The sequence below is a fragment of the Hyalella azteca genome, unplaced genomic scaffold (genome assembly GCF_000764305.2).
Source record: "Hyalella azteca isolate HAZT.00-mixed unplaced genomic scaffold, Hazt_2.0.2 contig10500, whole genome shotgun sequence".
NCBI lineage: Eukaryota > Metazoa > Arthropoda > Malacostraca > Amphipoda > Hyalellidae > Hyalella > Hyalella azteca.
In genome coordinates this window covers 91,655-106,481 of record NW_025940539.1, presented here as the reverse complement: position 1 = coordinate 106,481, position 14,827 = coordinate 91,655, and the positions used below count along the sequence as shown (strand labels likewise).

At 39.4% G+C, this 14,827-nt stretch overlaps 1 protein-coding gene across 3 annotated transcripts; it reads right to left on the bottom strand.

Moving 5' to 3' along the window:
• Window positions 1–955: 955 nt before the first annotated feature.
• LOC108683216 (protein SON) lies at window positions 956–13,297 on the bottom strand. 3 transcript variants are annotated; one of them, XM_047882452.1, is made up of 18 exons: window positions 13,197–13,297; window positions 12,061–12,120; window positions 11,705–11,815; window positions 11,465–11,551; window positions 11,058–11,184; window positions 9,944–10,585; window positions 9,680–9,725; window positions 9,254–9,404; window positions 8,645–8,817; window positions 8,290–8,404; window positions 7,803–7,909; window positions 6,009–6,128; window positions 5,590–5,703; window positions 4,954–5,101; window positions 3,925–3,990; window positions 2,781–3,328; window positions 2,101–2,216; window positions 1,760–1,827 (listed from the first exon to the last, which is right to left on the bottom strand). In XM_047882452.1, exons 1-17 carry the CDS (start codon window positions 13,294–13,296, stop codon window positions 2,103–2,105), a joined length of 2,829 nt encoding a protein of 942 aa, XP_047738408.1. In that variant the 5' UTR covers window position 13,297; the 3' UTR covers window positions 1,760–1,827; window positions 2,101–2,102. The 3 variants fall into 3 exon arrangements, with proteins under 3 accessions (XP_047738407.1, XP_018028000.1, XP_047738408.1); XM_047882451.1 differs by lacking the exon at window positions 2,781–3,328 and having other exon boundaries at window positions 956–1,827; XM_018172511.2 differs by lacking the exon at window positions 2,781–3,328 and having other exon boundaries at window positions 956–1,827; window positions 11,465–11,548.
• Between the last annotated feature and the right edge of the window lie 1,530 nt (window positions 13,298–14,827).

Genomic DNA, 14,827 nt, shown 5'->3' with positions numbered 1-14,827 from the left:
ACTAGCGAGTATGATGTCAATTCAGGGTCCTATTCCAAATTTTTTCCCCAGTATGTGTGATACAAAGCCAAAATAAACTTCTATTTAATCACTATAGAACGAGATACAAGTTTACATAGGTTAATCAGTCAGTCGACCTGCCACTGATTACTCAACCAGACTTCGCAGGTCGGCGCTAATCTAAAATTTATAATTTCCCTATTACAAGTTTCCAAAATTCAAACTCGTCGCTACGACGATAGTGGCACAAATCTAACTCATAGTCGTTGGCCCTCGTTTTTCAATTCTTCAATGTGAAGAAGTTTTGTAATCTTCCTTATGAATATTATAATAGTATCCTACAGCATGAATAGCAAGGCTGAGGTAGCACGCTATATGTTATATATGTGGCGCTACTTGTTTTAAATGATTGATGCACTTGGAAGTTTTTCTCATAGACGAGAACTGCAATAATTGAGCCCAAATTAAGGTTTAATTTTAATGATTTATTATATGTTAAAATAAATTATTTGTGTTTGCGGCATGCAACACTAACCCAAAATGATTGTTAAATGTGTAGAGCTAAGAAAGCTTTCAGCTTCTAGTCAGAGAGAAGTTCATTAGTTTAATAACATTGAAGCATGCAACAAACGGCCTATTTCAATGTGCATCTGTATCATTTCTCTTTGTAATTCATTATATCGTTCAGTGTTCGGTTTTGAAGTTGGTGTCTACGTATGAAGTGTGGATATGAACAGCAGCTATTCGTGGTGATCTAATAATTTCTGCGGCAGTGCAATCATGCAGTTTTACTGACAGTCTTGAAATTTCCAATTGGTTTGTTTTCAATTTCTAATAATGAATAAATTTTAGATTCATTATTCCTGTTCATTTTCACCGCGACTAGAAACGCGTGAAGAAAGTCTTGCACAAAATTGCAGAATCTCCATAGATGGTGATAAATAATGGACGAGTGTAGGGCTTAACTCTTTATCATCCACATTGCGGGTCACAATGAAATGATGTCTCTGCATACTGTCGCGATTATTTAAAAGTTCTAATAATAATTGGCGTTATGGAGACAAACAAAATAACCCAAAATGATATTTTCAGGCGCAACTAAATGTCCGCGCTACTTAGAATTGAGCGCTGACTTAGAGGTATTGCAGGGTACGCAGCTACAGCCGTCAAAAACTGCCCAGTCACGGCTAATTGAAATAATTCAAGCACTCAATTTATCATGAAATGCCTGGTAAGTATGGCTTATCAAAGCATTTCAATTGAAGATGTTTGCGAGCCGCGCTCAGCTACAGGATGGGAAGGTCGGCCAGAACGTCCTGGTGGAGGGAAGGAGTTCAGTTTGACTCCCGGCGGGGGAAACGCCTTAACAGATGACAAGGGGACTGGCTGGGGTTTGTTTTCGTGCATGGTGAGGCTAAATGACGAGGCTGATTGCGGTAATTGAGGTCCAATAATTATATTGACGTTGCCACTGCGGCCAGCAAAATCGCAGGTGTTAATAGACATGAGAGGCTGCAGGCCGGTAACGCCGCAGCTGTAGGCGCCGCTATGCCGGGTGTGTTGCTGGGGGAGGTGCTGTTGGACGTTCATGTTACGGAGGGTAAAGTTCGACACGGGGCCTGGGGGAGGAAAGGCTCCCTGCACCACAGGTGAGTTTCCAAAAGAAGATAAAGAGGATTGGCAGCCACCAATGCCCATGTGTGTTGGTTGAGGATCATCAAGCGTGATGCCCAGAGCCATGAGGCATGTCGCTGCCGCCGTCGCCTTAGCCAGCTTTTTGGTGGGTGCCATCTGCGAGGCGCGGTACTCCAGCTTGTTCACTATGACCTGAGCAAAGAGCAATGGCTACTTGATAAGAAATATTTCCTGAAATCTAATCAATCTACGTACAAGTCACTCGACAATTTTCTGAATATTCCCACCAAAGAGAGTTGCAGAAGCACTGAACTCCGGTTAGACAGCGAGATTATATGGCAGTGCGTTAAGAATAATGGCATTAACACATCACGGCATCAGTAGCTTATTCCTGGGAAAATAAATTCTATGGAGAAAATGATAGTGACCTAATAAAAGAGCTGACAAAAGAAGCCCAACACCTACTTTCATGAGGTAGCTCTTCTTATGATCTGGTCCAGAATCATGCACCACTTGAAATTGTGGAGGTTGCCATTTGGATTTGATGCAGAATTCGGAAAGGACTGAGACGGGGTGCTTGCCTGCAAAAAAATCGGCGCATACTTTCATTTCTACGGCATAATGCAATACGAAAACTGTACAGCGAAACAAGACTCAAATATCCAAAAACAGTCGCATATCTAAAAACACCTGCAAAATAGATCTTTCATAGGCCATTGGAATATGTAGTAATATCCGCTCTACGCACCGGCAACAGGAACGTTATGAGTAGCCAGCAAATGACACCAACACGAGACATCACACTGCACTTGACTCTCACCAAGCAACATGGTATGCATCTATTGTTTACTCAACAAATAAAATTGAGCAGCTAATAAAACACAGGACGACGCCAGTTCGGTTTAGAAGTTCAAGGAAAATACCATGAAAATTCGACCGAGTACAGACTGCGTTTAGCGAGGGGTGGAGGTTGAGGAGTGAGTCACGATATTAGTTAAATTATCGCCATCACATTGCGGCTCATAAATGAAAAATGCCTCAAAATCAATACAATTATGAGCAAATATGAAATATTTTTCCCTTTGAATGGACTAGCGATTCCTGTGGCTAGTGGAGCCAGTGACGGTAGGAAGAACTTGACTCACGTTAGACGCAATGTTCCGGCTCACTGTAGATGTGAAATTCTGGTGCCCGTAGGAAACAGCATTCTGGTTTCCGTAGGACATGGCATTCTGGTTCCCGTAGGACATGGCATTCTGGTTCCCGTAGGACATGGCATTCTGGTTCCCGTGCGAAGTAGCATTCTGGTTCACGCGAGACGTGAAATTCTGGTTGAGGTGAGACGTGGTATTCTGGTTCGCAAGCGAAGCGGTATTCTGGGTCCAGCGAGACGTAGTATTTTGGCTTACGCGAGACGTGAAATTCTGGTTCAGGAGAGATGTAACGTTCTGGTTCACGTGCGGCGTGAGGTTCAGGTTCATAAGGGGGACAGGAGTCTGGTTCACGTGTGGCGAGGTATTCTGGTTGAGTTTAGATGATAGTGCAAGCAAGTTTAAGAGCGCTGCCAACTGCAAAGGATTTGAAGTCGCGGGTGCAGCAGCAGCAGAGTTGCGAAGATCCAGCAGGAGTTTGGTCAGCTGGGAGAAGGTGTCGAGCGAACAACTATTCGGCGTAGCTCCTCCACTTCCACCACCTCGAAAAACGCAATAGTCACTCTTAAGCATAGTGGCAAACGAAAGATTTTTTAATAAACCAACTCATTTTTATTTCGAGATCTATCTCAAGATTTTGTACAATATCTCATTATGTATGTTAATGCTGATATTCACAATACATAATAAAATAATTTTAGGACTCAATAGTGCAATAATGGAGGTTAACGAAAAATTCTTTCATTTGCCACTACGCAGTCTTATATTAGGGCTCGAAACGAAATTTTTGTTGGAATTTGGATGCTAAAATAGTTTTTTTTTCGAATTATGCTCAATTCATGAAATGTTTTCAATCATTTTCAATAACCATGAAGGTAACTAACTACTCACTTGAATAAATGCACTCGAAATGTTACACCGCGAAAATGACCTTGTTACGACTGTTAAAATTAATGTGCTGCAGGAAGTCAAATTTATTTACTACAGCCTCACGAAACGTGGCTTTCGTTAATCTATAAACCGGTAAACATAAATTTTTAAAGTAAATAATAACAGTAATGGAAGGATTAACGGTCATCATAACTACTCAAATAATCACCGTAATATTCAAGGAGTTTAAGGGCTCTGCTCGCCTTACCTGCGACGGTTTTGGTCATGGGAATGGAGGGCTTCACAGGCGTCAGCTCCTCCTGGGCGTGGAAGCCTGCATGTATGCATGGAATGAGCATTTAATGTCTTGAACTATTAACACCAATATGGCGTAGTTAGCATTAATGTTAGCCTTGTGCAAATGTAGAGAAATTATCTATGAAGTGAATAATATAATTATGACAATTATGACAAGTTAGATATTCAGGTGAGCCGCAATCACCGACTGAAATATTATGATTATGAATTTAGAATATTTTCAAGAAAACGCGTCAAGGACCACCTCAACCGACAGTTAAGGTATCTAAAAACTCACATATAATCAATTAGTACAACTATATTAATTTAGAAAATATATTTAGATTTATTTAAAAAATTGAAGTAGACACGTTCAATCAGACCAAGACACGTTAAAGCCTTAAGTCAAAAATCACGAACAAAAAATGTGAAGCAAATCAATGCAATTTCTCTGAAAACATTTTCCTCAAAAACACGATGTTAGAAGCAATCTCCTTTCCCATTCGATTAATTTTTTTTAATTTAGTTAATCTAATATTGTAATATCTAATCATTGCTTTCAAGTCGCAATAATGTATTATCCGAAAATCTAATTTTATGTGGAAACCTGCTAATCAATCCCACATATCATACCATAGAAAAATTATATATACACATGAGTAATCATCCAAAACAGGAACTTGGCCAGTCTCTCCACCAGATGGTAACTAGCTTCATACAAATAGCGGTAAGAGAGAAGAAATATTCAAGAAAAATTTACACACTTTGCAGTGTATATAGGGAATTACACTATAACTGCATATCAGTAAACCGTTTATTCCACTTCTTTTGTTGCTTTCAAATCCTTTAATTCTATTTCCACCTCACCAAAATCGCCAAATTTTTTTAAAATTAGATACAAGTGGCCGATTTCATACTCAGCACCAACCCACCAACTTCATCAGTAACTCACCAATCATCGACAATTAATTCCATCCATGCAACACTATCACTCACTCACCCTTCTTGTCAGTCTTGACCTCCAGCAGTAGTGGAGTGGTCGAGCCCTCCTTGTTCTTGCCCAAGCCCTCCCCGGGGTTCCAGCCCATCTTCTGCAGCATGCGCATACCAAACGCCGACGACACCGGCTTCGCCGTTATTAGTTGCTCCTATAAAGGGCCAATGTTATCATCTTGCATATTTTTCGAGATAAGTTAACATAAACTAATTTAAATCAAATAATTCATTCCAGCTTTACAATCCCGCTGCGTGACAACGAAATAAGACTAATTTTACATAATTAATCTTTGAAATTCAGCTTCATTTCTACGGAAATTTATATAAAATATATTAATAATCTATACAAAGTCTTAGTCGTTGGTTTAAGGTCATTAGCCATTTCAAATTTGTATCTCTTGGGACACTTACATACACGCATAAGATTCAGTTTTAGAAGCCAACATTCAAAAGAAATTTCTCATGGAAATAGATTTTTATAACATGAACTTAGTACGGTAAATTAATCTTTTGAGGTATTGCATCTAAGTAAAAAATGTGCCCTAAAAAATGAAGATAACCCAGCATAACTGAGTTAGCTAATACCGCATCGAAGGCTCGAAGCAAAACTTAAATGTCTTTTTAAATGTAATGTGGTGACCTTTTTAGCCCACGCCTGTTGACCAGACGACAGCTCCTGTTGACTCAAGACCTTCACTCCTGTTGTGCCAGTGAACTTGCCGGGCTCCTGTTTACTCAACGCCCATTTCGACATCTGGAAAACAAACAGATTAGAAAGACATAAATAAATTAAGTTTACAATTTCGTCAGACGCACTTGAATTTAAACGAGTTCCAAGGTGAACCCCCGATTTCCTAATCTCAAATAAAAAAAGTCAATTCGAACTCAGAATGTAAAAAAATAAGACCGAAAAATTCAAAACAGCAGTAGTATGAACATTTAACAAGTTGAAAGTGTACAATAGTCGCATGGCACCAAACCCTTGCCTCTTAAAGTAACTCTTAAATGAGCGAAAACATAGAATTTCGCAATAAATGAAAATCATTGCAAGGCACTCACTGTTTCCTGAAGAGCATCCAGCTTCTTTTTGGCATTCGCGTCATTTGGGTTTTCCTGCAAGTTCCGCATTGCACGCAGTCGCTCTGATACCATCTCGGAAAGATTCAGATTCGCTATATCCTGCAGAAATACCAAATCAACGGTCAGTGAGTACAATAGTTTCAAAATAGGATCTGTTCCAACAGCTAAATACTTCACCAGCTCGCAGTTGCGGTTCTCTTCTCTTCGAGAACAAGTCACCCACTCTCACCCTTGCTGTGGGTTCACCAAGGGAGAGTTTTACTGAGTGATGCTGCGGGAAGGTGTGGCCAGGTCACCCAGACCCACAGTATCTTTTCCATCAGTTGACTGGACCACACGTCTACAGCGTCCATCCTCCTGCAGTTTGGTAGAGACATCAAGCTGAACTCATCCAACACATGACCAGCCGGCACCACACCTTCCATCAGGCACCACACCTTTCAGCAGGCACCGCACCTTCCAGCACTCTGACCAGCAGGCACCACCTCTCCCAGCAGGTACCACACCTCCCAGCAGGTACCAAACCTCCCAGCAGGCACCACATCTCCCAGCAGGTACCACACCTTCCAGCAGGTACCACACCTCCCAGCAGGTACCATCACCTGCACATTCACCACCAACATCTTCCACCACCAATATCTTCCACCACCTGCACATTCACCACCAACATCTTCCACCACCTGCACATTCACCACCAACATCTTCCACCACCAATATCTTCCACCACCTGCACATTCACCACCAACATCTTCCGCCACCTGCACATTCACCACCAACATCTTCCGCCACCTGCACATTCACCACCAACATCTTCCACCACCTTCATCATCCCATACGCACTGTGATGGACTATGCCAGTACACCTGAACTTACACCACCTACGCACAGCAGAAACGCCTACAGACCATTAAGAAGGCACCAAGCATTACACTAGGCAGCACCCAAATCATACCTTCAAGTCACGTCACACACCCTCAGCCTTTGCCATAACCACCAAAACCTCCTTCCAATTCTCAGGTAAACAACAGATATTTAGCTAAAACAAAGTATCCACAATCACCCAAACAAATAACAGTGCGATACAGCACCAGACGCTGTCACTACAGAAAAACAACTAAGCCCAACACAGACTTCATCTCAACACCTCACAATTATCAACATCCCTAGCATCCACTTTAGTATCATCATCCTTCAACATCCACTGCACAACTATCAACATCATCAAGCTTCCGCGTCACTGCTGTGGTCTTGATCAAAATCGGGTAAAGGCGACGCGGGCTTCTTGGGTCGGCGCATCGAGAGGACCAACAACATCAGCAAATGATTTTCACTTAATATGCAGTGATCTATGTGCAGTATAATATATCAAAGTAGAATTCTTATCTTTCGTCTTGAATCGCAAGCTTATCAGGCATCCGAACATACAACAATAAATTAACACAAGAGATTTCAAGGGTTTATTAATAATACCGGGGCCTAAATTAAACCTACTCAATATCATTTTAATCATTAGTTCTTTGGCTGCAGTACAACGTACAATAACTCAATTATGCTATGGTATGCATATGTAGATTGGCTCTGTAGTAGTTGCAGGTGTACTAAAAACTACATTCATTAACACAACAAAATTTAAAACTAGCAATGTTATTTCAGCTTCACAATCCCATTTCGTCACAACAATGATATAAATTAAGCTTTTTAACAATAATTAGTCAATAATAATAAATTCAGAGATTTAATCCCTTTGAAGCCCTGCCTGAAGGAAAATAATACCTCGTCCACTGTAGGAAATACTTGATCCTTAGGATCCTTAGCAGACTCGGTGTTGTCAGATGGGGTGGCTTGGCTGGACGACGAGGCCGCTTCCACGGGCGTCCAACCTGCTCAGGCCACACCGCGTTTAGATTAATTGTAAGCTTAAGCAGGAGTTGATACTTCATATATCATATATTCAATAGTAGCAATTAATATATAACATTAATTATTATTTCTACCTAGTTGGAGATGTAATTGCACAGTAATTGTATTGATATAGCTGTAACTGCCCTACAAGTGAGTTTTCAGGTACCACTTACTCCACTATTATGCAGTAAATTCTTCATTTAACAACATGACACTGAGAATAAAATCATTTCATACGCAAATCAGCCCAGACAAATGATCTCTCAACAGTAAGATAGAATAATAACCTGCCACAGCTGAACACAATAAATACTTATGTATACTTGTCGTCACAGGTATAATTGATCACATTACACACCGCCATCATCTTTCTGCTTGTGATGCGTGCCACTCGAGACGGGGAACTGTTCCCGTAGCTTCGAGCTCTCCTGGAGACGCTCGGCGTTGCTTTTCACAGGCAGCATTGGGGCGTTCTGCTCATATAATCAATAATGATATTAATGAATTCATGAACAAATTTAATCAACATTAATGATGAAAATCATCACAAAGATAACAAATTATGGCTTTTCATCAGTATAAAAGTGAAAAATGAAGAAAGATTTCTGTACAGTGACATGTCTAAATTCAGATGTGCATTGGTGGATTATAGAAATAAATAAACTTTCAGATATTATTTCTGCAGGAAAATATAAGAAGTTCTGTAAGCATACCCTGATGTTCATCGTGATAGGCTTGTCCTTGAGAGCAAAAGGATGTCTGCCACTGTAGGTAAACGGTGCCTCAGATTTATCCTCCTCTTCACTTTCGTCATCGTCGGACCCGACGAGCCCGTTGTCACCATCGTCACTGTAGTTTCCAGACTCAGCCAGCTGCTTGCAGAACGCTGCTCATGATAATTCATAGACTCAGCCAGCTGCTTGCAGAACGCTGCTCATTTACGAATTCAACAAATGGGATAAAGAAGAGAGTAGTAGGATTTGGGTACCCTACGAATTCAACAAATGGGATAAAGAAGAGAGTAGTAGGATTTGGGTACCCTAAGTATAGTTTGAAACAGTCAAGTGAAATACGGATTTTTCAGAATGTCCTGAAAGTGCAAACAGTACCTATATGAATTTACCAAAAGGCGCCATAATTTGATGGTTGGTGAAACTTTTAGGAAGAAATTGAAAGACAATTAGGATGTATCGGCAATATGCTGCCATAATTTAAAGGCTCGTCAAAAAAATTGAGGTAACATTTACGAAGTAGTTGCCGATAATGCCTTAACAATTCCAATGCTGATGACAACCAGCAATTACCCACGACGAAGGCCATACCGGTGAGGTCGTGAATGCTGCGGGGCTGGGAGGCGGGGGCAGACCCAGGCCCCACGGGGGGTACGGGCCCTAGGGAGCTCGGGATGACCCCGCTGGACACCAACTGTAGGGCGTTACGCCGCGCGATCTCCAACAGCCGCTTCCGCGTCACCTGCGCGGGGGAGTGCCGAGTTGTAAACAAATATTTTGTACTGAGGCACTGGAGATAAGGAGCATTAAGAGATAATAGATGTTAGCATTAGTAACTATAAGTATTTGCAAATATTATCGCTACAAATTACTTAGCAGGCAATGCCAGTGTTTATATTGAAAACCATTTATTGCAGAATGATACTGCATATGAAGTAATGCAGAGTGATAATGGCGCTGAGGCGTTAACAGAGTTAGATGAAGTAGGAGCGATGAAAGGAACGTGTAGGAACCCACCTTATCCTTGAGGATCTTGACGCAGTCTTCGTCATCGCACTTCTCCCTGCCACAAAAATTGCTGTTAGTGAGATTTCCATTAATGCCAGTCAATAATTTATTTCTATCTCATCACAGTCCAGCAAACCACGCATCACAGTCCAGCAAACCACGCATCACAGTCCAGCAAACCACGCATCACAGTCCAGCAAACCACGCATCACAGTCCAGCAAACCGCGCATCACAGTCTAGTAAACGTAGCTCCTGTCTTCAATTTGACTCACTTTTTTATTGAAGATTTGTGATGATCTCCAGGCTTCCTAGATCGCGATCTTTTCCGCCGGCTGGGAGATCGATTGGACCGCGATTTTTTGTGTCTGCTGGAAGATCGACTGGATCGTGATTTTTTATGCCGACTGGTAGATCGACTGGATCTTGATTTTTTGTGTCTACTGGTAGATCGACTGGATCTTGATTTTTTGTGTCTACTGGAAGATCTGCTGGATCTTGATTTTTTATGGCGACTCCTTGATCGGCTTGATCTTGATTTTTTATGCCGACTCGAAGATCGGCTGGATCTCGATTTTTTGTGGCGACTCCTCGATCGGCTAGATCTTGATTTCTTATGCCGACTCGAAGATCGACTGGATCTCGATTTTTTATGCCGACTTGTAGATCGGCGGGATCGTGACTTGCGGGAACCAGACTTTTGACTAGTGGGCGATCTACTTGAGCGGGATTTATGGACGCTGGGTGACTTGCTAGAACGAGATTTGCGCTGGTCAAGCGATTTAGGAGATGAAGATTTACATTCATCAATAGACTTAGAAGACTGCAATGTCTGGTTCTTGCTATGAGAAGCAGAACGCCGAGATTTCTTGTGGCGATGTGAGGATGATGAAGGCGATGCAGATCTCTTCCTGCTTCTGTGAGGGGAAAAATGTATGAAATTAAATGTACGATTAACAGGGATAAAAATAGATTACGGTAAATAAAGCCAGGCGAAAAATGATTTAAAATCGATCAAGTTTGATAATTTAAAAGTATATTATATTGAATGGACTGCACTTGGCTAAAAAACTTCCACTTGAAACTTTGTCTATGTATACATAAACCATTGTCAATGTTATTCATATCTGATGGACTAGTAACTAAAGTTACTGTCGCTAAAAATCAGTTACAAAGAACGGATATTAATCTTTATTGATGAAGCAACTACAAAGAAAGGCCATCAAATTCTTTCTGTTCTCTTTGACAAGGCCAATGCAATTAAGTATTTTAAAACAACCACAATATTGTAATATCTTCGATTCATGCTATTTAAAATGCATATTAAAAAACTAAAAAGAAATATAGGATAGTAGAACTGAAATAATGCAATCTTGATGCATAGCTTACGGCTGCACTGAAGTTATCACCACATCATCATCAGCCTCATCATTAGGACGTGCAAGCGAGTTATCCTCACACTTGCTCTCCTTGCTCTTCTTGTGATGGTGCTTCTTGTGATTCTTATCATTTTCAACTGCCCAGAAAAAATAAATCAAGTTAACAAGCAAAAATGTACATGTACAGCATCATAATCCCTCTTTTGTCTTGATTTGAAGAATTAGTAATATAAATACTCACCAGCTATACAAATATTGTGAGGATGTCTTGCATATCAGAATCTCAAAAGAATTATTAACTCCATATCATATTGAATGTTTAGTATTTGCAAAAATAATATCTAATTATACACATTCAGACAGAATGTTTTCACTTGGACGGAATAAAGCTAGCAGAAGAATTATTTATTTACACACCTGATTTATTGCTCTGAGAGACAAGCGGCTCAGCTGCAGCTTTGCTAGCCAACGCCGAGTCCTGCACATCTGTGCTGCTGCAGGCTGGAATCCAAGCAGAAACTCATATTCAAGGATTGTTCTAGACTTGATCTGGTTCAAAATATCAGCTAAACATCAAGTAAAATAGTTTTAGATTTTTAGATCCAAAATAATACATACTGGCCTTGTTCATATGGCCCCCCATTCCCAAGTTCCAACCTGCTGGAAGCTGTTGTTGGGAGCACTGAGCGGAGCGCTGAACTTCCTGCAGCACAACGCTGTCCTTCAAACAAGCAATGGTGATCCCCCCAGACCGTCGAGGGGGTTTGCCTGTTTTTAGGAATTACAGGATAGTAAACTTTCAATGAGAAGGAGACTGGCTAATTTCATCTCATCATAATTCATCCTAAGCTGTAATAAACAAGTGAATTAAACTGAAGCCGCACTACTACAATTTACCAGCCATTTGACAATTTTAATTTTCAACCCTGCATGAAAGAACCACTTCTGCAATATAAACAACAATAATATTATGAATATGTACCTACTTTAGACAACATGTCTCTGCAACTAACCAGATGTTTGAGGCTCGTCTTTGGAATGAAGTGGAGCTTTTCCTTTGTTGTTCTCACCATCTGCAACATTAAATACCATTATTATTACATAAAATACCATAAACATTCTAAACTACCTAAGAAAACTAGCTCAGCTTTAGAGTTTGTAGAAATTTGGCAAGACTCTCAGACTACTGGCTTCTTGAGTCCCATCCCTTCTACTTGAAATCTTCCAACATTTGTGGCACAATAAAACTAATTGGATACATAATAAAACTTATTGGATACAATAAACTTATTGGATACATAATACATAATAAAAGGATTGGATTCATAATGAAACTAATTGGATACTAATTTTGAGTGTTCAACGTAGTTACACAGTAACCATCAGAACATATGTGATATACTATAATGTAGACAGTGATATATTTGAGTATAATGTACTCAGGCTGGAATTCTAGGATAATGCATTAAGCTTCTGTCATTTTTGGGCAGGTGCATGTCCATCACCAGAATGTGATTGATTGTGATGTCATCCTCTCCAGACTGTGATTGGTTGTGGGATTGTGATGTCATCCTCTCCAGACTGTGATTGGTTGTGAGATTGTGATGTCATTCTGTATAAAATGTGATTGGTTGTGGGATTGCAATGTCATCCTCTCCAGACTGTGATTGGTTGTGGGATTGTGATGTCATCCTCTCCAGACTGTGATTGGTTGTGAGATTGTGATGTCATTCTGTATAAAATGTGATTGGTTGTGGGATTGCAATGTCATCCTCTCCAGACTGTGATTGGTTGTGGGATTGTGATGTCATCCTCTCCAGACTGTGATTGGGTTGTGCTCATGTCCAATATGTTATGCATACTGGTTAATTTAATATTTCTCTGGAATTCCAGCTTGACATGTCCTGAACCATCACTGATATATACTGTGGCCTAGGCCAAATTTCAACAACACAGATCATACATTCTTTCTTAGTTAGAAACTTGAAATTGCTACCATGGATTTTAGAAACTAAATAGATCTTCTATCATCTCTATAGAAACTTCAAGCTTAGCAAATTCAAGTAAAATATACAAAGAGTTGAGGTGGTCTTTATATACTATTTTAATAGTTAATATCAATAGGTACTAAATAACCATCAATGCTTACCATCAAGGCAAGGTGTTGCTGTATGCTCTTTAACTGTGAAAGATGACAACAATTCCTGAATTATATCATCACTGCTTTTATTTTCTTCATTGGAATCCATCTGTATAGAAATATAATTTAAATTATATAGACAAATATATACGTCAATAGCCAAAATAAACACTTGGAAAATTATTTTGATGAACATACATATGTGTGTACTACCAGTAGTTTCCGAGTCCTATAAGTAGACCTGTAGACATCAATTTGAGTCCTATAACAGTTATACTATGAAGTAGCATAGTGGCAAACCAGAGATTTTTCAGAATCTGTTGTTTCTAATTTCTTTATCTACTCAAGATTTAAACTAGTATCTCATTTATGATAATGCTGGTATCCAAAATACCTTTCTGGTCTACTCAAAGGACTCAGAAATTAACTGGAGGAATATGGTAGTCTGAAAAAAGTCTCTGCTCTGCTACTATGTGAAGTAGACCAGTAAAGTATCATGGATTCAAACAATAACATACCATACATAAGATATTGGTTCAACACACGAAGTGCAGCTTTGTTGTTTTCAGAGCATCTTTCATAGTACCATGGATGTGGTATGACCCACCGGTGGGTCTGACTGGGTCTTGCCACACTTAACATGTTAAATCTTGAGTAAATGAGGAAATTAAAACTGAACCAATTCTTAAAAATCTCTGGTTTGATGTTATGATAGGAAGCTATTCTCATTCTCATCTAGAAACTAGAGTAAATTTATCACAGTTCCAAAAAATGGCAGGGAATCTCTTGTGGCACTTTGAAATTTAGACATATTCCATAATCCATATCTACCTAAACATAGCTACATAGCATGCCTGCTGCAGCCCACATTGGGTGCATAAACAATACCATCAAACCCAGTAATAAGGGACGGTTTTGAGCGTTTTTTGTTAATAACTTCTTACCATGAAACATTTCATAATGAAGTTTGAGCTCATTTTTAAGCTCTTTGATAGGGCTATCGAATGGCGTCTCCAAAAAATTCCATATGCTATTTGTAAGGTGCCAGATGCAAATAAAAGCATTCCAAATTACCCCCAAGAATGGAGTAATCTGGGACACTTGAAATAAAACTAAATTTTAAAACATTTGAAGCAGGGTTGGCAATGATTAAATCAAAATGATTAAATCATGTGATTAAATCACTTGATTTTTTTATAAAAAAAATCATGATTTTTTCAATTTTTTTTATTTTTTTGATTTTTTCATATATATAAATATATTGAGTGGCAGTCTTTAATTTATATTGAGATATTGTTATTTATGGTTTAGTATAAATGTACTATGAATGACAAATTGGTATATAAACTTGTTGCCTTTAGTGTGTACGGTATTAGGTTCCCATAAATTGAATGTTTTTGGTACAGAGGCATCAAGTGTGCAATACATTGTAGCTAGCAGCTTAGCTAATTCTTATAAGGCTATAAGTAGTCTTCAACTATTTGACTATTTGTTATATATTGATTACAATATACAAATTAAATTTGTTAGCTACCTTATACAGGGTGGGGCAGAACTGATTGAACAGTTTTGGAGCAAAATAAAAGAGTAATGGAGATACATAAAGAAGAAAGTTTATTTTCCTCTATATTAGCATAAGA

Bases quoted from the DNA above. Each gene is read 5' to 3' on its own strand.
- LOC108683216 (XM_047882451.1), bottom strand. From the start codon at position 13,296: ATGGATTCCAATGAAGAAAATAAAAGCAGTGATGATATAATTCAGGAA. The intron at 12,121-13,196 runs GTAAGCATTGAT...TTAATGTTGCAG, and splicing joins AGCAACACCTTGCCTTGATG to ATGGTGAGAACAACAAAGGA. The intron at 6,129-7,802 runs GTATTATTTTCC...GTATTTCTGCAG, and splicing joins TATTTCCTACAGTGGACGAG to GATATAGCGAATCTGAATCT.